General features: G+C 45.1%; 2 protein-coding genes across 4 annotated transcripts in view; one reads left to right on the top strand and one right to left on the bottom strand.

Moving 5' to 3' along the window:
* Window positions 1-14: 14 nt before the first annotated feature.
* LOC119388807 (uncharacterized) lies at window positions 15-16,256 on the top strand. Its single transcript, XM_049415221.1, has 7 exons — window positions 15-219; window positions 1,066-1,428; window positions 2,476-2,928; window positions 3,993-4,355; window positions 5,521-5,673; window positions 6,267-6,634; window positions 16,190-16,256. The coding sequence occupies exons 1-7, from the start codon at window positions 55-57 to the stop codon at window positions 16,254-16,256; spliced, it is 1,932 nt and encodes a 643-aa protein (XP_049271178.1). The 5' UTR covers window positions 15-54.
* A 3,979-nt stretch (window positions 16,257-20,235) lies between these two features.
* Window positions 20,236-26,421, bottom strand: part of LOC119390188 (CAP-Gly domain-containing linker protein 1) — a 108,251-nt gene continuing 102,065 nt past the window's right edge. For all 3 annotated transcript variants that reach the window (XM_037657751.2, XM_037657752.2, XM_037657754.2), the window contains 3 exons: window positions 25,891-25,937; window positions 25,181-25,293; window positions 20,236-24,560 (listed from right to left, as the gene is read on the bottom strand). In XM_037657751.2, the coding sequence (XP_037513679.1) occupies window positions 24,338-24,560; window positions 25,181-25,293; window positions 25,891-25,937 (383 nt within the window). In that variant the 3' untranslated portion in view covers window positions 20,236-24,337. The remainder of the gene's footprint in view (window positions 24,561-25,180; window positions 25,294-25,890; window positions 25,938-26,421) is intronic.

Below are 26,421 nucleotides of genomic sequence, written 5' to 3'. Positions count from 1 at the left end.
AAGTAAAAGGAGATGACTCCAGAGCGACCACAGGCCCGGCAAGTCCACAGAACCATGGTTACCACGGTGCCCAGACTAACAGTCTACGCTTTCCCCCGACGGATGCGAGATTTCGACCCCAACTGGATTCGCCTGGTGTCAAATGGTGGCGACCTCGACACACCTGTCGCCTGTCTGCTTGGCTTCATCAAGCTTTTCTGCAGGGCCGATTATTTTAAGGTAAGAAAGCTGTCTTTTCGATCGTTGTGGGTGATGGATGTCGAACGAGATCAGCTGGTGTCTATAATCAGCTAGACCTTCTAAAGCAGAAGAGGCCCCGCCTAGATTGCAGAAGCGCGAGAAATAGTCCCGCTAAAACTAGCTGGAAGGCGGCGTCCCAGGCCATCTGGATCATGACGTCAGTCTCGAGTGTAAGCTCATTGGGGCATAAGCATTTGAGTACGAAATGCCACTGCATTCTCACATTGACTCGAGTGTAGTTCACACTAAAGTACGGCGGAAAGATTTATTGGGCTAAAATTTGTCTAAGTGTTTGTAATGACGAAAAGCAATGAGAAAAATCTACGGAAACGAATTCACGTATATGCTGTTCATGTGAAATTCTTTATACCGCACTCCTTACTTAATACCTCCTAAAAGTGCTAATAGAAATAAAGTCAAAAAGTATTTCTTACCAAGAAGTAATCTATTTTGGCTCAATGAAGTATTATTTGACTATGTACTTGATCGGCAAAGTTATTGTGTTTTTTGTAAGATATATCATATTTGAAACAGAAAAGTCAAATAGCCTGCCTTCCGCATTACCGCGTTATACGAAACAAGAGTTAGGAAACGAAGCAGTCAAGCCTAGAGCCGGATTATCGTGTAAATCATGATTTCGAGATGGAACTCCGGGTGCTGTCACATATTTTCAGAACCACCTGGTGGGATTTCAGCTACGCGAGGCCTTACGCTGAGGGTTCAGCACCTTGATTTGTTCTCTGATGTGTACGATATCTGAGAAAATTTTAACGTCGCGGGAAGGGAACCTCGTGCTCAAGGGATATCGTTTCATTTCCGCGTCAGGTTTTGCAAGGCAGCGACGCGGATTGCCTGTGGCTGGAAGAGGTGAAGATCAACAGTGCGGTGGTACGCCGGAAGCTGCGGAACGTGATGACAGGCTCGGAGCCCGTGGCCACGATGCACGATGTCTACGTGCTGTTCGGTGTGTTGCTGTGCAACGTGAACTCCAAGGAAGGCACCATCCACGACCAGTACTGGTTCCAGAACCGCGTGAACGAACTCGTCGAGCTGTTTCCAGCTGTTTCGGAGCAGCCACAAGTGTCGCTGTACAACGAGTCGCAGGCAGACGCACTTTCCGCCCTAGGAGAACAGTGGCCCCACACCGCAGCAAACATCGTCTGCACTATCGTCGAGGGCCGTTTTCAGGTACGTACCATTTCATGGTAGCCACCGGTAGAATGAATCTCCTTGCACCACGTGTCCCCACGAAAAGAGAGGCTCGCATCCAAAATTAAGATTGGCAGCATTAGTCAAGGATCGCTTAGATGTGTCTCGTTTTGCAACATACTGGGCAGTGCTCATGCGTGTCTGCCAAGGGGAAATTCTCGAATGCTAGATGTCTTTTGAGAATTTCCGCTCGGTAGAAACTGCATGGGTGCTTGAGCTATTAGGCCTTCTGGATGTAATCGAAAACTCCATATGCTTTCCTCTATTTAATTCTGCACTGCACTTTTGCAAGTGTACTAGTGCTAAGTTGCAACATTTCTGTCGCTGCGAGGAACGTGCGTACAAGTCTCAAATTCACACCTTGTGGCAGCGAAGGTCTTCTCGCACTCTGAAATAATTGAATTTCTTTAGTTGGAAGGTCACTGCCACAGTTTTATATTACTCTAAATCATACTGACATTGGAAACGATCAATTATTTTGCAGTGCAGTATGTATGACTGGCTCTGTGTGCCATATCGAAATAGCAGTGTTCAAAGAATTTCTAATCCCGTTTTGATTCAGTATGAAAGGGTTCATTATTAGTTTTATTTGAGAAGACGGAAAGTTAGCGATCATACTGGTTCGAGTTACTCTTCAACGTTTTCTATGTTTACACATGAAAGAGCCACTTCGTTTTTCTTCCATCCTGAGTCACACTGCTGCACTAGATTCCATTCGATCTGGCAACAAGACCTGGCAACATATTCCAGACTAAGACTACAAATTAGAGTAAATATGTGCTGAACAAGAGGTTGAACTCGTGAGAACTTTTTGCCGGCATGCTCGTATGCTTGGTTTTTCATGACGTGCAAATGGTAGATGAGATTCAGAATGGGAATCTCTAGAAGGCTGCAAGAAATCGACATCTATTTTGTGCTTTGTACCTTCCACCGTCACAACAGACCAAGGTATTAATATTCTTGCTAGTACAAAGCAGTGCCCTTGATAAGTCGCTTATTTTTCGCCTCCCCTTTCACATCACGCAGGGCCCAATGAAGCGACTGCAGGAGTATGTCTGCACACAGTGGAGCATTGCAGAGATGATTGGGGTGGTACCACAACCCTTGCAAAGCGCCACATCCGAGCCTCCCGTGCTACAACAGTCTGTGAACATCTCCAGACCCTCGAATCCTCTGTTGTCAGCAGCCCAGGAACTCGCTATATCCGATACTCCCGTGATGCAAGAGACCAGATCCAACCCTGCCGTACAGGGACAGCGCCGAGGCGCCACATCCATAGCTCCCACGATGCTGCAGCTCTGGGACGCCAGCAGATCCATGCCTACGGTGATGGCCACTCAAAAGGTGTTCGTGTTTCCACCGCAAGGGGAGTTTGATCCAAAGTGGATTCGTCTGCTTACAAAGAGTCGCGACCCGGACACTGCTGTTGCCTGCCTGCTTGGCTTCATAGAGCTGGTCTGCGGGGCCGATTTCCAGAAGGTCAGCAACATGTTTTGTCATTTGTGCGATCGTAGAATGCGATAAGCTGGTAAAGTACGGTGATAAAGTGAGTTAGTAAGATTTCTCAGCCCGAAATTATCTAGTACCAACACTTTGTTAGTGACTATACATATTCACCAATCTCCGCTTCCTTTAAAAAAAGTTACCTCAATTCTTTGATGTTTATTTCGGGCCGAACCTAGTTTACTTTTTTTTCAATTACAGATAAACTTCACTAAGAATTTCATGAGCACAACTACCTTACTTCATTAAGAGGTATCATAATCAAACGTAGAAAAGCGAAAACGGGTGAATCACGGCTCAAGATGTTATGAGACAAGGTTTAGGGAACAAAGCAGTCTAGCTTACAGGCTGACCATCGCATCAGCCATATTTTCCATTATATTGCATGAAAGAGCAGCCGAATGGTGTTGTTTTTGTTGTTATTTAACATAGCGATATGAATCTACAAAGCAACGACTCAAGGTAGTCCACGTTTATCATTGCGCTAGTATTAGTTTTCACAAACATAATATCAGTTTTCATAGTTTCGGTAATAATAATAATTTTCATAGAATGAGTCTGAATAGCTCTGAATAGTTTTGCATAGCTTTCGAATAAGGAGCAGGCGTTTTTAGTGTAAAACAGATGTTCAAATAGCTGTGTGTGAAAAAGTCCCTGTAGGTACTTTCGTGTGTACGCATGCCATCACTCCGGCTAACTGATCAACAGCTTCCCTGCCTTCCCGACATTAGGGTCTGTTCGTGTGTCACATCTGCGTGCTCTGGTGTGTTATGCGGCGTTCTACTGGACAACTTAATGCGTTTGCACACCATTTTGGCGTACCATTTTTGAATATGCACCATAAATAAGTTTTTTTTTGTTTATCTTCCGATATATATTCAAGGTTCTTGTCTCGTGCCGAACGCTTCTCAAAATTAATAGCTTTACTTTTGTTCGTTGAAGTACGCAATATGTTTGTCCTGAGAATGTTGAGAACGTATGTCCGTATGTTGCGGGGATCGAACGGCACGCTGACAGCTGCCATTTCTTCCTCTCGTCAGGTTTTGAACAGCGCCGACAAAGATGGTTTGGAGCTGGAGCCGGTGATAGTGAGCAGTGCGGAGGTACGCCAGCAGCTGAACCACCTGATGACCGACTCGGAACCGTCGGCCACGATCGATGATTTCTACGTGCTACTGGGCGTGCTACTTTGCAACCTGTCCTGCCCGCGCGGATACGGCACGAACCGCGGTTGGTTCCGGACCCGGGCGGATGACCTGATTGAGCTCTTCCCGCACGTTTCGTATGAAGTGCCAGTACGATTGTATGATGACGCTCAGGCAGACGCCATCCGCGCCTTTGGAGAGCGGTGGCCTCAAACCCGGGCAGCAATCTGCAGCATTATACTAATGGGCCAGTTCAAGGTACGTACTTTTTTATCGCTGTCGTCTGTATCGTCAAGGCAGCTGCACTGCTGGAGCAATTGTCGCAAGGAACATTGTCCCAATCCCCTAGGACAGATCGCTATGCTCAAGTATCGCTTGGACTGTGCACCATCTTACCCCATATGCGGCTATATATAATTGTGTCGGCCAAGCTGGAATGTTTGGTGTCTTAAGAAACAGCATGGGGCTTGAGCAATTAGGACTCGCAGATGTAAGGAGTTACTGCCTACACTTACTACAATCGTAATGCTGCAAGTAGCCATGCAAGTGTTCTACTTTTAACCGTAAAGCTATTCCTCTTCACTCTTAAGGAACTACTGGTGTTTAAAAACGCTGCTTTTTTATCTTGTCAAATGGGTCATTGAATACAAAGGAAACTACAAAAGTGCAAAGAAATTTAGTCGACTTCATAATCGATACAATAAGGTCCATATTCAGCTTTGTTTGACGAGACGCTAAGTTGCAATAATACTCGTTTGAGCTACTTCCTCTTTTCTTCAATGGAGCAGTATACTTCCTGCTACTTACTCTGTTAATTATGTGTCAGCTTGTTGCCCTTATTTTATCTCTAATGGAATTACATGTGAAGTACCAAATATAAGCAGGACTGAGAAGGCTCCTTATATATGCAAGAGAAGCAGAATAGCTCCCTAGTGAGATTGTACTACTTCGTTGTTGGTATGGTTGGTTTGTCATGGCTTCCTACTAACTTTCTTAAACAATACCGATTATGCCTCGCGTTTATAGACATTTTTCCATGTGACTACTCTTTTGTGTTTATGCCTGGGTCATTTTTTTTTCTTTCCTCTTTCTCCCCCCCCCCCCCCCCATCTTCCTTTCCTCTATGTTTCCCTTCCCGAAGGAGCAGGCAGGCGTTGTGCCCCTTTAGGTGGCAGTTGTCAGCCTGTTCCCTCCCTATTTCCTCTGTGTCTTCGTGTTTTCTATGTATTCAAAGCAAATAATAATAATAAATGTTGAATAACATTCACGAAGAGGATCGCTAGAACTTTCAATCGCCTTATTCTTTGTCCTTTTTGAGGCTACAGCAAGTTATGTAACAGTTTGCTGTTGTATCCTATCTCGTCCATGATGAGTGCGGCTGACAAGTTCACTTATGCCTATTCCTTCTCTCCACGTGACGCAGGGCCCGATGCAAATACTGCAGCAGTACGTCTCCGAGTCCTGGAGCTTTGCAGGGATGGAGCATGCGGAGCGTATACTGGAGTTCCTTATAATTCGCTACCCCTGGGTCGTCGACGTTATTCCAGAGCTGAAATCCAAGGATCACATTTTGCAAGTATGTGCTCCAGTGACGAGGTTGCATGACGAAATGCTACGTGCGATTTAACGTACCATAATTATTACATCAACGATGAACACGTTACTGCTGCCTATAAAACAAGCAACAGCTAGATTCGTATCGACGCACAATGTAAGTCGCCATGAAACCGAATTCTTGCGTTCTAATGTAAGAAATGGCTCCCAGACATTTTTCTTCGTGTGGTCACCGAACTGGTAAGAGGGAATCTCTTTGCGGAAATATTTTCTCTTTGCCTATTGGGAGATGATAAAACTGACTATGAAAACGCTCACCAGTTGACTTTGTGATAGAAAGGATGTGTTGGCGTGACTAGATGCACAGGGCAAGGAATTTAATGCTCAATGGTATTATAGGGGCAAAAAAAAAAGAATCATATTACTCTGCATGCCTGCAGAGACTAAATCTGCATACTGGTTACTGTATACGGCTTTATCATAGTGCACTCGATACACATATGCAGGTATAGCAAGCATATTGTCTGTAGCGCTCTATGTACTTCTTTGCTATACAAAACCGAAAGCTCTTGTAACCTATCGAGAAGTACTAAATCCTTCGATTCATTGGTGCAGGAATTTCTTCAGGTGTACAAGCGTCTGCGTGCAGATGCCCCATACATGAAGCTGCTGCACCTTCCCGAGGCGGCAAAAGCGCTTCGTGGGCCCCTGGCATTGCACGCGGCAGCAGCATACGCGCTGGCTGTGGTGGAGGACTGGAGTCAGTACACAGGTTTGCCCGATGACAGAGCCGAGGAGGAGGTCTACGTGAAGGTGTCCACGATGGTCCAACTTGGGCTCAGAGCGCCCCCCGTAGAACCCGATGCAAGCAGTGTTAGTGTAACGACCACCGCACTGGACAACGTCGATTATGAACGTCCACCTCTCTGGAGCCAGCGAGCCCATAGCCACGATTCCTACAGCGCCACAGATATTTATGGCAGGCAAGTGAGATTTTTGAAACTAGAGCCCTGGGGTTCATTGAATAGAGCTTCTATGACGCGGTAGATTACGACTTAGTGCTCTGACGCCGTACAGTTGTTCACACTTCTGCTCTTCTCACCTGCCCGTTTATTTTCATGCTATTTTAAAGATGCTTCATTGCGGTAGGAGGCACCAATAATCAGACTACTCACGCAGTTGCCACAGGCTTTGTAATTTCTTTGCTTTACTTCACGTCAACTTGGTCCATGTATCGATGTTGTCTGTCACTTTCGTAAGGTTTCGTAGGTCTCCGAGATTGTAGTTGCTCACAGCATGCCTGGCACTGTTCGAAGATCGTTGTCTTGGAACACTGCCAAAGATACTTCCGGTACGGTGCTTGACCCATTACAAATTATGCGGAATATCGCGAAAGTTATAGTATCCTGGGCAACTGTTCACTAAAGAATATTTCTACAGAACTAACCTGTTGATATGTGTTATGTTTGCTATCTAAGGGTTATGCTGCTGATGGCGGTTACAAGTTTTTGTCATCGAACTTGCAGCGCGCTTGGCGTAAAGCTTTGGTTAAATTATCCACACTGTGCATCTTTTTTATCACTCTTGATGTGAGGTGTACTTAGTTATAGACAACTACCAGCGTTGCGCGTGCTCCAGACCGTCCCCGTCGAACTGATTTTGCTCATCGCAGCAGTCCAGAGCTGATTCGGTTAGCCGAATGTCAGTGCTACAGGTAAACCCGGAGAGAGCACAGCAGTGAAGTTAGGCTGCCATCGGCATGCTAAATGTATATATGGCTATTGCAGTAAACAGTGTAGTGCCAGTACTCTTCTGCAGCAGCCACGATTTTTTTTTACATATGACATCACTCCCGCAACTTTGACACAAAGTGCTCAGCTTGGGCTGTGTGGAGAAAACTGCCCGTTTAAAACTTTCATAACTACAGAATACTGAGTTCTGGTTGTAGTTTAGGTTGCACTCCTTTTACGTATATATATTTTATGATCTTCACCCTCGTATGTGCAGGTGAAACCCGCTGGTGCACTTGGAGGACAAGACGCCCTCCAGAACCACCCAGTCAAAGAAAGTGCAGCGAAAGCTAATGCAGCCGACTACAAAGGTCTCATCTTCGTTGCTGTACGCAAACATTCAAACCACAGCCAGAGTACCCCCGGATCAATCGACATACGCCTAGCTGTGATCCCCTGTGAACCACTACCAAACTTTTTGTCTTCCGGTGCCGTGGATAACCCGCTAGTGAGCCACTTTCCGGTGCCAGATGCGACGACGCTAGATGTGCCGCATTATACCAGGTTTATGCAATGACAGTGACCAGCAACGACTTGGATCATCATCCACTCAAGCAAGTTTTTCTTTCAGGCCCGTACTGAGCATCTTACTCTTTAGTTTCGTCATAGAAGTTCCCACTATGTTGACGACGGCATTACCAGAATCATAAGAAATAAATGCCTTTTTTGTGCTGTTGTTATAGGACAAGCCTGTTTTCTTAGCGTTTTTTGGGTGACTGCTGGTAGCAAGCGTGCACAGACTTGTCAAGGGCAGATGGTGAACCCAAGGCAGCTTGCTGGCGCCCAGCCACCTACTCTTTTCAATGACAAAGGCACTTCCTGTTCATCTTTCTATACTTTGACGACGCTGTATAGGAGACGAACCTCTGGCAAAAGGGTAATCGCTCTGTTCCTGCTGTGCGATGCCCTGAACGCATGAGGAGGCCAGATCCTGCTTGTGGTACACGTTGTATTGTGACGATTATGCTGCAGGAATGTACTTTCAACGTTTACATGATCTTCAGGGCAATGTTGTACTACACGCCATAAAGTTGCGATTCTCTAGACGTCCCAACAATGTTTTGCAACTTCGGAATTGACTAGAGAACTAGCATTGATATTCTACAGATAACATGCTATTGGTAAGCAGGACAAGCATGATTTTCTCCACTTTGTTTCATGTACTTTTTCACAGCTCAAATTTTGAGGCAGTGTTACATATAAATACAGAAAGCGGGATAAATAAACCTGTGGACATGCAGAATGGCTGCAATTTTTTTGTGATCCATGTTTATATTAAAATAACCTTGATGTCACTCGGGCAAATCTAGGCAGGAAGAAAGGAAGGAACAAGCGGAAAGACAGTTAGGTTAGCCATTTCTTAGACCGGCTGGCTACTCTGTGCAGAGGAAGGGGTAAAGAGGTATAAAAGATGGTAGAAAAGAGGTGTTACAAAAAAAAATGGAAAGAAGAGCGAAAAATGGAAAGGAGAGTACAACTGTGCTTAAAGTTTGTCTCTGAGACCAGTTGTCCGCAATAAACGCAATAACGCTTTCAAAGCCTCCCAAAGTGCTAAGCACAGACTTGGCTATCTGCGAAGAAACGGTCGCCCATCTGCGTGAGTGTCCCCGTTTCAGTGCGCTAAGACAAGAACTTTCCGCTACGTTAGTCAGACTTGATAATCACCCTTTCTCGGCACAAATCTGGGTAATATTCATTAATCCTGTGCGCCTTATCCAAAACCTAGCACTTCCTATATGCATCAGAGTTTCCTGTTTATAGTCGGATACAACTTAAGAAGTCAGGAGAGGCGCGGCAGCCGATCGCCTCCGCGACTGAAGAAATAGTCCCGCTCATGAACGCGCCGATGTTCTCCGAAGGTGGAGCCACCGGCCGTCCTGCTCATGACGTCAGTCCCGAGTGCGCGCTCATTGGTGCAGACTTGTGTTCATCCGTCTTTGAGGATGAAATGCCGCTGACTTCTAAAGTTGTATCCGACTATAGAATAAGCTGAGGTGCCTATCCTACCTGAGGATATTGCTATGGCATCATAATATTGCCATCGAAGACTTGCCGGTGCAGCCCATGTTTGCAGCTGATGAAACGGATTCTGACGAGCACGGCTTGACTTCACGCGGCACTTAGTTAAGAACCACCTGTACATCATCCGCAAGAGGCACGGCTTTCCGAGCTGGCACTGGGGAGCCAACTGGTGACCCTAGACCAGGCCCGGCGAGCCGCCGTGGCCAGTGGGGCTCTACAAGAGGGCTCCACCCGGGATTAGCCACGTACCAATTCTTCGATAAAGTTTATTCTCTCTCTCTACCGCAAGAGCACGACTTGCCTCAGAAGCCAGCGCGTGACTTCGGCCCTGCGCAGACATCCCCGCAAAGTGGCGCTACATTCATGATTTCCTGCCCTGTCTTCTCAACTGCGACGGGATAGTGGTCACGGCGACCTGCAACCGATACGATCACTCAGTATCAGTCAATACCACTTGCTAGCTCCACATTCTACAGCTTACCACATTAATTCACAGCGTGGACGAGACCTGCAAAGACCACCCCGACACAGTCAGTGTGGTCCACCAGAATTTTTGGCAGTTCAGCAGGACAAGTCGCCGCGTGCACATGACTGACCACCGCGGCACAGCCAGTGCCGCCCTTCAGAGACAATTTCGGTAGCTCCGCACGCTCGCATTCATGGCCGAGTGTAATGACAAAGAGCGACAACGGAGCTTGGGCCCTCGCTCTCGGCTAGCGCGAGAGAAAGAAGGACGAAGTTGGGGAATAGCGCAGCCGGCCCGTTGCACATGTGCTGTCTCTGTCTCCATACAAGCGTGCGCACGAGGGGAGGGGGGGGGGGGGCAAAGTCTGCACCTTCGCCTTCCTGAAGAAGAACCCTGCGCACGCCTATGTTCCTTGCAATTGTGAATCTTCGACTGACGTCTTAGCATCATCTCTTTGCCATTTGAGTATGCGCTGAGCTTTACCAGCCTTTGATGGAATGGGCAGAGCAAATCTACGTGCTCTTTGTCGGAATCGAGTTTTCTCACCTGATCGCTGCAATCCAGGCTTTCTATCTGCCTTCATCGTTCGGGAAACAGAACGTCTGGACTTGCGATAGCAAATTAGATCCGGAACGCAGACTGCGTCTTGGCACCACACAGCAGTGAGTTTGCGAGCGCCTCATCGGAATAATTCTATCCGCAGAAAACATTGAAACACAAGAAGCTGCGGCAGCAAGGCAGGCTAAAGCCACGCTAAAACACAGTAAAGAGGAAGTTCTTTAGGGTGCGCTTCCGGTGAACGTACAATGTTGCCGGAGAACGGCAAGCGCTGGCGAAAACGCGTCTATAGGTGTGTAGAATATAAGTGCAATAAAGGCCAGTTACTCATCGACTGAAACGCAACAGTGGGAGCGCATCGTTGATGGTACAAGCATCGCCGGCCATGGAAGCAAGCTGCTGCATTGTGGTATAGGGTGAGGGTGAAATCGTTCTTGAAACATTACTGCTTCCTGGCATGCTTCTATGTGCTTACTGGTTTTACTAAGCTGTTACGCGCCACCAGTTGCGTTGCACCAGGCTTGCAACGACCACCGCCATTGAACTACACAACAGCTCATTGGCGAATGGAAGCGCTAATCATGCTTCAAGAACACTTACCATCACACATAGAGTTAGTATTAACTATATGGTATTTAAAGCCTATGGTATCGATCCTGCTCCGCCATCCTTCGAAAGCTTTCTGCACCGTGGTTTTGCACTGCCTCCAAGATCGGAGGTACCGCGCACCTGTTTTGCATTGCTTCCGTGATCGCACTTTGACGAAGCTACGTCATAATTACGTCATAATGGCTTAGTTATTACTTCACAAACTTTGGTGATGTGTGACGTCATCGTGAATTCATATGGTGACGTCATCACACGATGATATTTTTGCATCACTCATCCCCGACGCCGCGGGACGCCGGTGGTGAAATTTCGCGTTTGCTGAGACATCTAAGGCTTTCGACTTAATAACACTCAAAAACTTAGATCATAGGAAGGTTATAGGCGGCGATAATTAATCCGGAATCCCTCACTATACACCAGGGGTCTCAAACACGCTGCCCGCCGACCTTTCGATAGCGGCCCGCGGCTTCACACGGAATAAAGTTTTGTCACTTTGCTAAATAGTACTCGCATTGTTTTTCGCGCCTATTGCAATTAATATCGCTTTGTTCGGGTAAGCTACAATGCCGGGACTGGCCTCAAGCATTTTTTTTTTTCGTGAGGTACCACACGCGGTCATTAATGGCACAGCGGGCATGGGCCTGGTGTGCCACCCACTGGCTACGCCACTGTGCAAGCCAAAGAGTGTTCCACACACTCCGTCATTGGCTACGAGCGGCGCGGACTAACACTTTCAGGTTTAAATGCACGGATATACCCGATAAAGTGCACGGGAGGACGACCGCTGCCGTAGGTCAGTTGGTAGAGCATCGGACGCCATGTCCAGACATTCGGGACATTGACGTAGTTGAGGAAGGTGACCAGATGCCTCTACAGAAGCTAAAGTTGAGCTCGGGCTTCCCCCACCAGTGGCGAGGCGGACTCATAGTGGCATTGAAGCAGTGATACAAGTTCACCTGCGTGACCACCTTGCAGACCGTATGTCGTGTCAAGAAGCACCGTGACACATGGTCCACTACCAGCATTTCTACATGAAATGCTGGCTTAGGACACATTCTTCCATTGATTATCAGTCTTTAGTCCCAAAGAGAAAGCTGTATAAGGATTTAATAGATGTCTTTTTTCCTGTACTAGTATACTGATCAAAATACTTCTTGGTGTTTCAGAACACAATGTACTTAAAGGGTTAGAGCCATGCTTCTACGAAGTTCGGCAGGAACATTATTATTCCAATCGCACACAGAAACGCTCCCTGTGAAACCATGGCTTCAAACTAAGGCATTTTTGTTCCCTGGACGATTAACTGCGTATTATGCAGAGAAGCTGAAACCATATATATACCATTGCTTTCTTGACTGCCACGATGAAACATTTTTGTGGGACATCGTTCAGCGCATAATAATCAAAAAAGCCTTCCCGTTGTCAACATTTGGCGTACCATTCCTGCCTTGTGACGACACAGGGGGCGTTCCTTGTGATATGGTTATGTTGATATGTATGCATACCCTGTGGAAGGCTCGAATGGCAGTCCGACACGATGACGTTGATGCGCGCTCAGCGCAACACACTTCATCGAGAGTGTTATATATTTGGAAGACGTGCGGGGTCGTCATGAATGGCCTGTAGTATTTCGGTACGCAAACATTTCGGAATGGCCAGAAGGTAGCGTTCTTCCGAGAGGTCCTTGTGCCACTGACGACGGCAGAGCACATCATTGCGTTTTACATGCGGAGAATATTCCTGAGTGGATATCGATGTTGGATGAGTTAGCTTGACTGAAGCCCTTTTAAACCTACATCACGCTTGAGGCGAGCTGATGTATTTTACCCTTTTGTACTCGGTTCGTGTAACGCTGTTTGTTGAAAGAAAAGGTAATAAAGAAAAAAAATTGTGCTTAGCTCAATGGTTAAGGCTCCCGCCTTCAGAGCGTGAGGGGCTGGGTTCGAATCCCAGTGCTGCGACGTGCGGTATTCTTTTTTTCTTTGTCGGTAGGAAGCATTCATGTGGTTCAGATTCATTGGGGCCAAGGAAGCGTTGACGCTTAGCTCAATGGTTAAGGCGCTCGCCTTTCGCAGCGTGAGGGGCTGCGAAAGGCCCGTGCTGCAATGAAAGTTTTTTTTTTCTTCGTTGAGCCTTATCGTGGGTGATAAGGGCCCAGCGCCGTACCCAGGAATTTTTTCCGGGGGGAGGGGGGGTCAGAACCTCCTTCATTTCCCAGCCCGAGTTACGGCCCGTGAGGGCCTCAACTTTTTCCACTGCTTTTGGGCATTTTTTTGCGGTGAGGCCAACGCATCGGGGGAACCTTGAGCTCGCAAGGAACGCATAGTAAGCCCGTCGCTGCAAGGTGTGACGTCAGACAAAAGTTGAGCCTTATCGTGGGTGATAAGGGCCTCAACTTTTTCGACTGCGTTTGGGCATCTATTGCGAGGAAGCCAACGCATCAGGGGAACCTTAGCTCGAAATGAAAGCGTAGTAGGCCCATCGCTGCAAGGTGTGACGTCAGACAAAAGTTGAGCCTTATCGTGGGTGATAAGGGCCTCAACTTTTTCGACTGCGTTTGGGCATCTATTGCGAGGAAGACAATGCATCAGGGGAACCTTAGCTCGGAATGAAAGCGTAGTAGGCCCGTCGCTGCAAGGTGTGACGTCAGACAAAAGTTGAGCCTTATCGTGGGTGATAAGGGCCTCAACTTTTTCGACTGCGTTTGGGCATCTATTGCGAGGAAGCCAATGCATCAGGGGAACCTTTAGCTCGGATTTCTCCCATTGTAATGCGCCATTGACCAGAAAGTCCAAGCAATGGGGTGTGGTGGGAAGTTAGCTTGATTAAACGAACCGGACCCATTATCGCATACTTTCGTTCCGCTGAAAACCATGCGGTAAGGTCTGTCGTCTTGCAGCGTAGATACCCAGAGCGTCAGCACCCAGCGCACCTTGGAGGTACTTTCGATGCGGATGTGTATAAGCAGAATCGAGGATTATGGTGATATTACGGAGTATAACATTACAGGAGGAACGTCCGTCCCTCTGTCACGTAAGACTAAACATACAAAAAAAAAGAAATAAATGCGTAAATAAAAAATTCACCTTGGTGCCGGGCTTCGAACCTACGACCTTATGCTCAGAAGCAGGGCATCCTGTCCCCTGGACAAATACCGGCGCCTGCAGTAGGTGAGTATATCTGAACAATATGAATGTGTTGTATTGGCGATGCAAACAAATTATAAGGAGATCACATTTAAATGCAGAAACGTCTCTGTGTCGAATCAACGACAAATTTCTGTGCTTGTCCGTTCGTCACTATGTCACATACAGCGAATAATTGTAAATAAAAAAAAACTGTCTTGGTGGTGCTGGGAGTCGAACCCAGCCCCTCCGCTCCGAATGCGAGCATCTTAACCGTTAAGCTATACACCAACACTTGCACAGCGCGTATGCATCTAAGCCATCTATACCTGAGTTGTACCAGCGATACAAAAAAAAATAATAAAAGGATAAACGGATAAAAGGATAAAAGGAATAAACGAGAAACCTTCGCGTCCACGCCCGTCCCTCCGTCACGTAACACGATCATCACTATATGGAAATGTATGAAACAATTAAGAGCTCGTTTCGCAGAAATTCCGGTGCCGCCGTCGGCGTCGTTGTTTATGAGCAAAAAAGCGAGAAAGATTCAAATAAATAAAAAACTTATAGGCTATATAGGCTTAACGCTTACCGTTTTGTTCGAAAATGGACCCACAATCAATTTCAGTCAAATTCGAGGAAACTTTCACAAATCGAAAACTGAGATATTTCTAAAGGCTATAGGCTTACCTTTTCCTTCGAATACAGACCCCCAACAATTTCATTCAAATGCGAGGAAACTTTCAGAAATCGAAAAATACGATAGTTCTTTAGGCTTACCTTTTTGTTCGAATACGGATCCACAATCAATTTTATTCAAATGCAAGGAAAATTTCTGAAATCGAAAAATACGATATTTTTAAAGGCTAAAGGACGAGGTTTCGTATGCATATCAGTTTCTTCAGCCCTAATGTTACAGTGCTAATGTACACAGGGCGTGAGGCTGACATTGAGGCTTACCTTTTTGTTCGAAAATGGACCCACAATCAATTTCATTCAAATGCGAGGAAACTTTCAGAAAACGAAAAATACGATATTTCTAAAGGCTAAAGGACGAGGTTTCGTATGCATCAGTTTATTCAGCCCTAATGTACACAGGGCGTGAGGCAGACATTGAGGCTTACCTTTTTGTTCGAAAATGGACCCACAATCAATTTCATTCAAATGCAAGGAAACTTTGAGAAATCGACAAATACGATATTTCTAAAGGCTAAAGGACGAGGTTTCGTATGCATCACTTTCTTCAGCCCTAATGTACACGGGGTGTAAGGCAGACATTGAGGCTTACCTTGTTGTTCGAAAATAGACCCACAGTCAATTTCATTCCAATGCAAGGAAACTTTCAGAAATTGAAAAATACGATATTTCTAAAAGCTTATAGGCTTACATTTTTGTTCATAAATATAGCTAGAATCAATTTTATTCAAATGCGAGGAAACTTTCAGAAATCGAAAATACGATATTTGTAAAGGCTTTAGGCCTATACCTTAACAATGTGCTTGATTGGGCTGGTTAGTGCTGCATGGTGTATGTGTATATGTCCTCTTCTCGTCCCGTGTTTAGCGCTGTTTTTATTCTTAGGCCTGTATACCTTTTTGCTCAAAAATGGACCCACCAGGGGCGTAGCCAAGGGGAGGGTTGGGGGTGGGGGGTTCAACCCCCCCCCCACCCGAAAATTTTCAATTTGCCTTGCGTATATATAGGCACGCACACATACAAACGCACGCACGAACATACATAAAGTATGGTTGAACCCCTCCCCGAAAAAAATTTCTGGCTACGCCCCTGGGACCCACAATCAATTTCGTTCACATGCGAGGAAACTTTCAGAAATCGAAAAATACGATATTTCTAGAGGTTTTAGGCTTACCTTTTTCTTCGAAAATGGACCCACAATCAATTTTATTCAAATGCGAGTTGGCCAAGCTTTATCTGTTAAATTCCCTAGATTTTTCTCTCTTTCAACAGGACGGTTCTCGTGCGTGACCTTGAATTTCCTGCAAGCGGCATGCTTTACACGAAGGGAAAAATCTAGGGACTTTAGTATCTGTAGAGGGCAGCCGTAAACTGCATTCACGCAGAACACCACATTGTCCAAGCTCTCCAGGGGGTTTGTCACAAACAATGTTGATGTCACGCTTTGGAAATGGGACGTTGTGCCTCGGTCAAAGAGCACCGTGGTGCTTTGCTGTGTCGTTGGGACTGAGGAGGTCGTGAAGGCACGCAACATGGCGACATGGAAGCGGAATGGTCCTAGCAGGAACTGCGCTGCACAAGGCGCATACTCGATCTGTTGGCAGTGGTTCAGTGAAGGACACGCGCCGTTTCTCGAAAAACATGCAGCCAAATCTTTTGAGCACATGAGTCATGGTGTACGGGTTCCGGTCGCATGCAACGTACAGCAATTGCACGCTGTGCATCTTGGATGGGTGTGGTCTTTGCTTGTTGCCGAAGTTGGTTCGCCGAAACACCTCGATTCAGCAAAGTTGCAGTCACTTGAGTATCTTCATCGCTGAAGACGATATCGCCGTTGGTATTCTTTGCGTGGTTCACCGTGAGCGTGCGAGTAGCTCCGTTGAAGGTGGTCTCCGATAACCCCGATTGATTTCTTGTCTGATGAAAGCATATACCTCTATCCTGGGGTGCGCTACGATCTGTTGATTCAGAAGCTAACCGCTGGAGCAACTCTTACTATGACCACGTGTTCACCGGTGGTAGTCCGTCAACGGTTCTCAAAAGACCGCCGAGGCTTGGTACCACTAGAGATGTCGCCATGTTTTGTTGAGCAACCCTTATGCGATGAGAGCATTCTTATCAGCTCATTTGTTAAGCGAGGAGCGTTATCACAAGTTCTCCAGTCAGCACTCCGACGCTTGCTCGGACTTTGGAAGACAACGTCGTCAAGGCAGCTGCGCTGTGTCTTAGATGTTTGCGATCGCACCATGACCAAGCCGATGATTGTGGGACGTGGATCTGGCTAGGGTACAGCTTGATTCACTTCCCTAGGTCGGGCTGCCGCTGGCGATCACAGGAATGGTTCGACAAGCTACGGTGCGAGTCTTTGCGATGAGCGTACCGATGGCTTTCCAGCGCGTTTGACGTGGGAGATTCAACAAAATCGGTGGAGGCTTCAATACCTGAATGTTTCTATCGCCGCCGTTAAAGTTGCAATATTTGACAGATTCTTTCCCCGCGGACAGAATGGGAGAGGACTCGATACGGGGTTGTTAACTGGTTGTAAAGCCCTGAAGTGGGCGGTTCAGAAACGAAGTCGAGGGTTCGACGGAAGCTCGTCTAGTCGGGATGAAACATGGGGCAATAAAACGAAGGACACCGACCAAAATAAAAACGAATAAAAGACGTTTCGGCTTCACTACGGAAGCCTTATTTGTTCCCTTTAATGGGGCGAAGGCAAGTTACAGGTGCTTATATGTACTTTTTGTACCTAAGAGAGAGTGTACGATGGGGAAAGGGCTCCCTCAATTCGATCGAGTGTGTGACGTGTGTTTTGTATTTCCAACGACTCCGTGATAAAGCCGCGATTTTAGGCTTCCTTCTTGGCCGATAGTTCTTGAGTTTGCCCAGTCAATCTTGCGGCCCGTTGCCTCCGCGCGCTCGGCGAGGGCATTCGAAACAGTTCGTTTCTTGTCGACGTCGTTCTTATGCTGCCTCAGTCTCTGTCCTAAGTTGCCCAATTCGCCTATATGTGCGCGTAGTCGCAATCTCGTTTTGCTCGTTCACGCAAAGAAATATTGTTGCTAATCGGCCAATAATTCAAGCTTCTTCGCGTTACATTCCAAATTTCCAATTTATTGCTATCGCATTCATTGTTTCGCCGTTGCGGCGAGACTGTGACTTTTTTTGTCAACAGCGGAATACAACACAGTATACAATGCCGAAACCACGAAATACCGCATTTGCACGATTCTAACGCGCACTTGCTTTTTTCGCTAAGCAGCCCTCAAATTTGTAAGCGTGGGGCTAAAAAGCGAAGTCGGCATAGCACTTCTTTTTTTCCTAACGTAAGACAACTTGCGCATTACGTCGGGGGCGCGCTAGTGGTGCTTTACTAACTTGCGGAGGAATAAATACTAACTTGCTGACTTGCGCAAGAACAGTGGCGCACCTCCTCTACGCCACTGTTGGGCGCTCCTTTTTCCAAAAAGCCAACGCAGACCATGTTCGTGAAGTCTTTCAAGGTCACGTATGTTCGTTCTGCAGCGTCATTCGTGCTGGGGTGATCCAGATTCCTTGTGGTCACGTCTCCTTCTGCTTATACCTTTTCTGCACCTTCTACAGAAATGAACAGCAGCGCTGTTAGTCCTAAGGACCGTCGGCGTGGCTTTGGTCGATACGAGGATCAGGGTTCAACGAAATCGCACGAATAAGATGAAGAAATTTGTGTTTTGCGTCAACGCGCAATTGGGCTGCCCAGTTCAGCTCGGACAACTTGAGAAGCATTGCGCCGATGAATGCCTCTACCGCCCCCTGCCCTGCTCACTCAGCCCTGCGCGCAAGTCGGTCGCATGACGCGCAGACAAGTGGTGGCGACATCACTAACTCTGAACTCTGTAAATCACCCGTAGACATTTTTGGTAGCAAGCTGCAGTGATTATTTCACGCATGCTCAGGTCGCCAGCGACGGCTTGCACTTGTGCCGTGACGCGAGTTTCGGTGTAGAACATGACGCAGTCTAGGAGGTTTGCATCAATGCACTCTAGCTGTTATGTCACGCAGAATCTCGCTGTCGCTTTCAGTGTATTCAAGTGACGTGGTGAAGTGGGAGAGCAGGTTCACATGCTTAGAAAGCCTAGTCTTGGAGTGAAATTTCCCGGGTCTTTTTTTTTTCGTTTTTCTTTCGAATACCTCTGAAAAATTTTAAACAGTCCAGCGTGTGAAAAAGAAACGTGTAGATGGGCAGTGTGTGTGTCACTCGGTGACACTGACTGTGGTGACTTAACCGCTGATCATTCACACTCCTGAGTGGCATGCAGACAAAGATTAACCCCTCTGCCTTTTCCTCTGTCAAGACAGCACAAGATTAGAATGGCCTTCCTCCTGACGTTCAACACTCCAGTATGATCAACTTCAAAGGAGCAATAGAGTATCTACACATTTGACCCTGTTGTATTAGCCCGCTCATGTAAAACCCCTTCACCGGGGCCTCTGAAGTATTGTAATTAAACTTGTTCCCATAACTGCATTTCCACTTCTAGTAGGCAATGCATCACAGCACACCATGTAATGGCAGAAATGATGTAACATTATTAATACTAGAATGATGCAAACAATGCTTTATACAAGTCAAAACAGCTCTCCACTATAAAAAAAGTATTCTGTTCCTTTAGCTTCTGCCACCATTCTGCCCAAAAATATAGTATAACCACATTATAACCAAAATGCATCTCATACGAAGTCGGTTTCATTATACACAATATTTCTTAAACTTACATTTGTTACTTTGTAATAGTGTCATTATATCCATGTTCACTGACTAAGGTTTGACTGTAACCATTTTTGTCATATTGAGATTCTGCCTATTATTTGCACACCCCCGCAAATTTTCTGGGCCCACATTTTTAACCCAGAAAATCTGCTGGCCTTCTAAGCCTCAAATTGAAAATTCATTAAATTCCGAAATTCCTCACGCTGAGGCAATAATTTGGAGTCCGGTCTCATTTTTGCCATCTGATTTTATTTAACGTACACCTAAATCCAACTGCATGAACACAATCTCATTTCATCCACGTGAAAATCTGGTCATCACTTGGATCAAATGCTTGACCTCAGCGATGCAGTGTCATAGCCACTAAGCTAACATGATGCGTCACGGATCTTTTCAAGTAAACCGTAGTCAAACATTTATATACTGAAACTGAAGGGCATCGCAACATAAATATGTAGGCAATTCGATATCAAATATTGTCCTCAAGTAGTTCAGTTCTCTGCATGGCAGCTTTTTTTTTCCCCCCCGTCGCCAGTGTGCTTTGCCGCGATAACACTTGTACTGCAGTGAAGCTTACTAAATCCAATCGGTCATTATGGAGAGTGCAATTAGGATTCTTGCTGCATCAGCCATTCAAATTGGTGACATCACCTGGCTTACTATTTCTCTTAACAAATTCCCTTCAGGTTCAATACACTGTTAATCAAAACCTGCGAAAACAGTACTGCTTAATTGCCACGACACTCCCAATGACGTGAAAAATGATTGTGCCATACCATTTGAAGAAGAGGACTTGCATTGTTGCAGTGTAATGCAGTGGTCAATATATCGAAATCAATGGTAAAAAGTTTCGGTATATGAGCAGTACATTGTTACACATCTGCATGACACTTTCGAGGGAATTTTACAAGTTCAACGTGGACAACAATTCAATCCAGCTGCATCTGCCTTAATATCTTGTGGCAACGTGGCTGTAAGAAGTTGTACACCCTAGTTCGGGTGATTCGTATAACTTAATTGGTTTAACAAGAAATATGGGATATGCAAGTATATATACGAAGTTAACAAAAAGAAACTATGGCAACTTTTCAACAATGCATTGTTCAGGTGTGACATCAGGTTGAAGCAGCAGGAGTCATATGAATAATGAATTTGCTAAAAATATTCCTTTAATTCAAAACTTCAGCACACATAACTGTCAACATTTGCACCTCAAAAACTGAACACATTGTGTAAACATTAATCTGTAAAATCAGCAATCTAAAGGAGTACACAGCATTTTTTGTTGCCACAATCGCTCACACTGTTGACGGAAACAACACGATTACCGTGACACATGCAGCAGTGAAAGATGCTGTTTGGACAACCAAGTAACGACACAGCTCATTAATGAAATTATACATGCCTTAAAAAGATTATAACCCATTTTGTGTGGAACAGATACCTGCGCTATCACAAGGCACTCCAAGGCAGTCATTCAATATTGCAACAAGCCAAGCCAGTTAGATTACAGCTTTCATATCACTAAGCTAAGGTAAACGGGGACGCATGGCTTCTTCAGATGTAGCAGGCAACTGTAACGACATGAACCTGAACAGCAGTAGAAACAAAAAGTTTTTTTACATGCATAAAAAGTTGCAATGTGCATGTAAGAGAAACATCATTTGACTTAACCTGTGCTCCTAAAATTGCCATTACAAGCATAGAAAAAGTGGGCAGGAATTGCACGTGGCCATGCTGTCGCACAGTCTTGACGTGACACAATAAACACTTGGAAATGTCACCTTTTAACAGCCATTGGTATCGCTGGGTTCTTATTTCTAAATTTTAGGCCAAATTAACTAAATTCTATTGTTTCTGCAGTGAAAAAAGCAAGATGTGGTGTTAGCTCCACTGGCAAAATGCGTTGAAAGGCTGGGCTTTATTCTGTTGGTGTATCAACTTCTCACTTTGTAACGCCTATGCAAAAACAAAATAATAGACTGGTAAATAACTTTATTTTAGTGCACAAATGACTCTGAGAACACATTTTGTGCACACATAAACAGGAACTCCTCTTTAGAACAGCAAAAGTGCCACCGTAGCGACTAGTACGTGGACGGTCGTTGCAATAAATGTGCGAAAATTTGTGTTTGCTCGCAGCTGCACTAGCCAAAAGTGGGTGTCTTTTGCTCACATGATCTGAATGAAAATACCGACAAACCAAAGCATCTCATGGCAGGAAATAAGCGCGTTCAGATGAGCGCAAGCAAATTTTATGAACAGCAAAGCTTGAACAGTGAAAACAGTGGCAATATGTAGAAACTGTGACTACAAGAAAGTGAAGATGAGCTTAGTCATTACAAAGCTGCCTTGACCCTCCGATGCCCAAAATTGTATTTTTTTTAAGTGGCTACATGAAAACAGCAGTGCATCTTTAAAGGTATTCAAGTCTCTACAAATCAAACAATAAAAAAAAAAGCTTTTTTCTAAGCAAAACAACGGAACGGTGCACCACACAGTTCAGCCGTTTTTTTATACGTGACGCTTTCTATAAATAATGATGTCCATTACAACTAACGAACATAAAGCTTCAGTGAATGGTGTATTTCGACATTTTGTGCCTATAAAGTGTGACATCCCAGTTTAACGTTGAAAGGGAGTAATGCACTGTGCTTGCAGGCCGTAGAAATCCGTAAATGTGTTTAGAATTTTAGATCTATTGTGACACTTTCCACATAACGTAGATGTTCCATTCTACAACATCAAAGAGTGAGCCAAAACATTATGCAGAATTACGCATGTTTCTGCGACTTTCCTATTGGTTGTGAATGGTCAAGCGGTCAAAAGTTTTCACATAGTTGCCTACAGTGCACACATTACTTCAAGTAAAACTTTTTCAGACAATGTAACTATTACACGTATTAAAATGAGAAAATTAAACAACTAAACATTCTCAAACACCTACAGATCAATTTCTCTTTAAAGGCGTTGGTTATATATGTCCACAAATATTACTGAAATCTGTTAACGGAATCGTTTTGGTGGACGACGATACAGAACAGTCTCAAACATGAGCCTCTGAGCTTCCAAATTAGGTGGCTTAGAAACTTCAAGAGCCAACCCCACTGATTTTTTTTTCTGTTGCTAACATGAACTAACATAAAGCTAAGCTTATAGCTCAAAGCTAAGTCGTATAGCTAGAAGATAAAAATTATTTGCTCAAGCCATACCCATTCTTAAATCCAACATAACACTGAATATTACAGGCGCAATGAAAGCTGATCAGGCATTGAAGGCATTGAACCACAGTTCTAACACAATTTTACAAACAGTTTACTCTGTAACTACGAGAAACAATTAGCCAGAAGGCATTTTCAGTCTTCAATGTTTCGTAGCCCAACTGTCCATCAGTAAATAAATCTTGCAAGCGTCATTAACATCAGCAAGATAGGTCAAAAACAGACCTGGACGGCAGCGCAGCACTTGGAAAATTAGTGCAACATGGTTTGTCATACCGCTGAACCTATATTTATCAACACTTCAAGACAATTTCATCCGCAGTTCAACATTGGCACTTATGCCTGCCCACTTCTCCTTCAGTGTAGTAGGTGCAGAATCGATGAGCATGGGTTTGTTGATTCGTGCAGGAGGCAATTCACTTGCCTAGCAGTTGCAACACCTCGTAAACATAAGCGTGCATACGTACTTGGAGAAACGTGTCAGTGCCACGAAATTTCACGCAAGAGCACCTCAGTGCCATCTTATTATGCACAAGGAGGACAACATCTGCTAATGTAACAAACAGCTTCACTCGTAGACTTTTGCACCCTTATATAAACTGTACACGGTACCATAACATCCCGGCATACTTATCAACATCACGTTAATGGAAGCGGCTTGTACGTAGCTCTCCTCGTGTCGAAGTTCACAAGAGGTGCTTAATATTTAAAGCTCACCCAAAGTTTCTTCAGATAACGAGCTAATAATGCGTGTTTACAGTATCTACAATGCGGCCATACATAGGTAGCCTGAAAAGTAACGATGCCATCTAAAGTGTGGGACGACAACAACTCTCGCACGTGTAATAAAACATCTCGCTGACCTACAATTCGTTGGGAAAACAAATTCACAGAAGAAATGTCAATGCCATAGTGACCGAAATGAAGATAGGGTAAAAAAACTACAAAATTCGTTGTGCGCACACATCTGACTCTCTATACAACAGTAGAGGGTTTGGTGAGTGCCCCATAAAATATTTTACTAAGCTCAACACTGCTCATCGTGGAACAGTGTACCTAGCAAACACATTAGATTTTAAAACTGTGCATGAGCTAATGCAAAAAAAAAGAGGAAAAATAGGACCAAGAATACAAACTTCAAAAAATCCCCAAAGCTCGCTCTTGTGCTGCTACGTGTAACAATTACAAACAGCAACTTTTCTGTGCGCTAACTGAGAACGGTGATATACACCTATTTGAACGTAACAGCTACGCACTTAGAAGGCAATCGTAGCAGTCACATTTTCTGCACTAACCCCAGTGTAATCAGACCACACAACAGCACTAACCCTTGTGGCCTTGACTCTCGAACGGCATGGACAGAGACAGTCACACCTGTTCGCATGCTCCAAGAAAGAAATCGCGGCAAGTCCACAGTCCTAAAGAAATTCTACGCCAACGATGCCACACTCAAAAGGTTTCACTAGGGTCGCACTCCGTGCTCGTGTGCCCAAACATTTCGCAGACGTCACAGTAGGGCCGACTCGAGCGCCTGGGGGAGCCATGGTGACTGTGCGTCGTCATCTCTTCGTCGATGCTGCACTGGATGGGGCAGTCGGCCGTGTCGTGCACGTCGAAACGGTCGCAGATGTCGCAGAACAGGCGCGGCGGCACGGGAGCTTTGATGCCATTGCTGTAAGTGAAAATCAATCAGATTGTGTCTGGTTTTTTTTCTCTTTTTTCCCCCTCTTTTTCACAATACCAAAGAGCCATACCGAAATGCCAAAATGCCTTGGCCTGATTTCACGGCCTCAAAAAAATTTAACCTCCTCAGGACCTAAAGTTCTCTGTCTGTTTGTCTGTCCACAACTGGAAACTCCGAGATATGAGTAGCTTTGGTATATGGTGGTAAGCAAGGTGTTTGTATTATTCCTTGGGTATGATAAAGTACGATATACACATATATACATTTTAGGCTGTCGAGATCCTTTCAGCTATCAGGATAGCTCAGGCTATCAAGAAATTTAGTTCATAAGAGTAAAGTCGACAGTGAATCAGTAGTTGCCGAGTTCCCCTAGCTTCACCTAAGTGTGAACTATTTTGAAGCCATATTGTTCTAAATATTTATTTTTGGTTACACTTCTTCATGCTATGTATAGCTTATATGTGTGAAACTGCAGAAGTGAAGTCCCAAGACACTATGCTGAAATCCCATTAGCATTACCACCACCCACATGTTAGCTAAATATAGTAGCATCACTATTTCGCGTTGTGTGCATTAGCATGAAATAGAAAGAAAGCAAGCCAACTTACAGGTTGATGTCGATGTCGTCGAGAGTAGGGCCCGCCTCTAGAATCTCGACGCGCGTCTTGAGATCATCGTTCTTTCGTTGCATGTCCACAATTATAGAGTTGAGGAAGTCCACCTATAATGTAAGATTACTTAAAAGTGGATAAACGTGGAGAATGTGTTTACGTGGTTCGAGTTTTTAAAAAAGCAGCATTAATGCTCCCTTCACTCTATTCATAGGTTACTTGTTACCATGTAAGCCAGTAGCAAGACATCTTGACAGGTCAGCAGACATCAGGCACTGACACAATGAATCAGATAATGAAGATGGATAGCTTTGTTGAAATGATGGCCACAACAGCATTTCTTGCTCAGCCACTGTTTATCATTGCTGGTTTAGTTTATGAATGCATTGCGTACCATGGCATAGTGAAGTACGAGGCTTGCATGCAGCACTTATTCAGAAAAGACGGCAAAAGACTTGGGACAAGCATACTTAAATCACAACCACGAATCAAAGACAATCAGCACCAAATGTGACAAAGACAGTAGCTCACTATAAAATGCCACACTTTAGCTGGAAACTCCTTATACATTCCCACATATATCCATGTACCCAAACATTGTTAGCTGGCTTTCTTCCTGTAAAATGCCGTAACTGAGACAGCCTGTTTGATACATTCTCGAATCAAGTCCCTTGACATGTATCTCAAAAAAAAGAAAAAGAACTTACCTGCATCTGAAGACTGTCTCTCTCTTCCTTGAGTGCAAGGTCACCACCTGTAAAGTACAAAAAATACTAATTGCATGCATCTGCAGAGCCAGCACACTGAACAGTCCGTCACACAAGAAAAGAGGTTGGGGGAAGGGGGGGTGGTGGCACAGAAGGACTGCCCTCCTTTGCCGACTTGCCGTAGTCACTTAAGAAGTAACGTTTCAGCAAATGGAGAACTCATTTGCACAAGCTGTGGTTGTGTATGACCCTAACAACAAGCAGAGATGTGGTACAGTAAGAGGAATGACTGGGCCCTCAATGCTGAACTCCTTGCAAAGAGTCTAGACAGTTCTTTCAAGGTGTTTGCAAGTCCACACAGTGCATGTGTGACTACATCATCTGCCACATTTATTTTCATATACGAGAAAAAGGGATCAAATGGGCCTGGTCTTTTTTGCTAGTTACAACCATACAATGAAGAAATAGAGGGGACAGGAGTGAGAGAACACATTAGCTTTATTAAAAATAAGAAGGAAACGGGAAAATGAA

The sequence above is a fragment of the Rhipicephalus sanguineus genome, chromosome 4, assembly GCF_013339695.2.
Source record: "Rhipicephalus sanguineus isolate Rsan-2018 chromosome 4, BIME_Rsan_1.4, whole genome shotgun sequence".
Classification (NCBI taxonomy): Eukaryota; Metazoa; Arthropoda; class Arachnida; order Ixodida; family Ixodidae; genus Rhipicephalus; species Rhipicephalus sanguineus.
Note: the sequence above shows the minus strand (reverse complement) of the source record. Positions and strands in the feature narration are given on the sequence as shown.

Excerpts from the sequence above, each read along its gene's own strand:
- LOC119388807 (XM_049415221.1), top strand. The coding sequence starts at position 55 with ATGGTTACCACGGTGCCCAGACTAACAGTCTACGCTTTCCCCCGACGG. Across the intron at positions 220-1,065 it reads GCAGGGCCGATTATTTTAAG|GTTTTGCAAGGCAGCGACGC; the intron begins GTAAGAAAGCTG and ends TTTCCGCGTCAG. Across the intron at positions 6,635-16,189 it reads GCCACAGATATTTATGGCAG|GACGGTTCTCGTGCGTGACC; the intron begins GCAAGTGAGATT and ends CTCTTTCAACAG.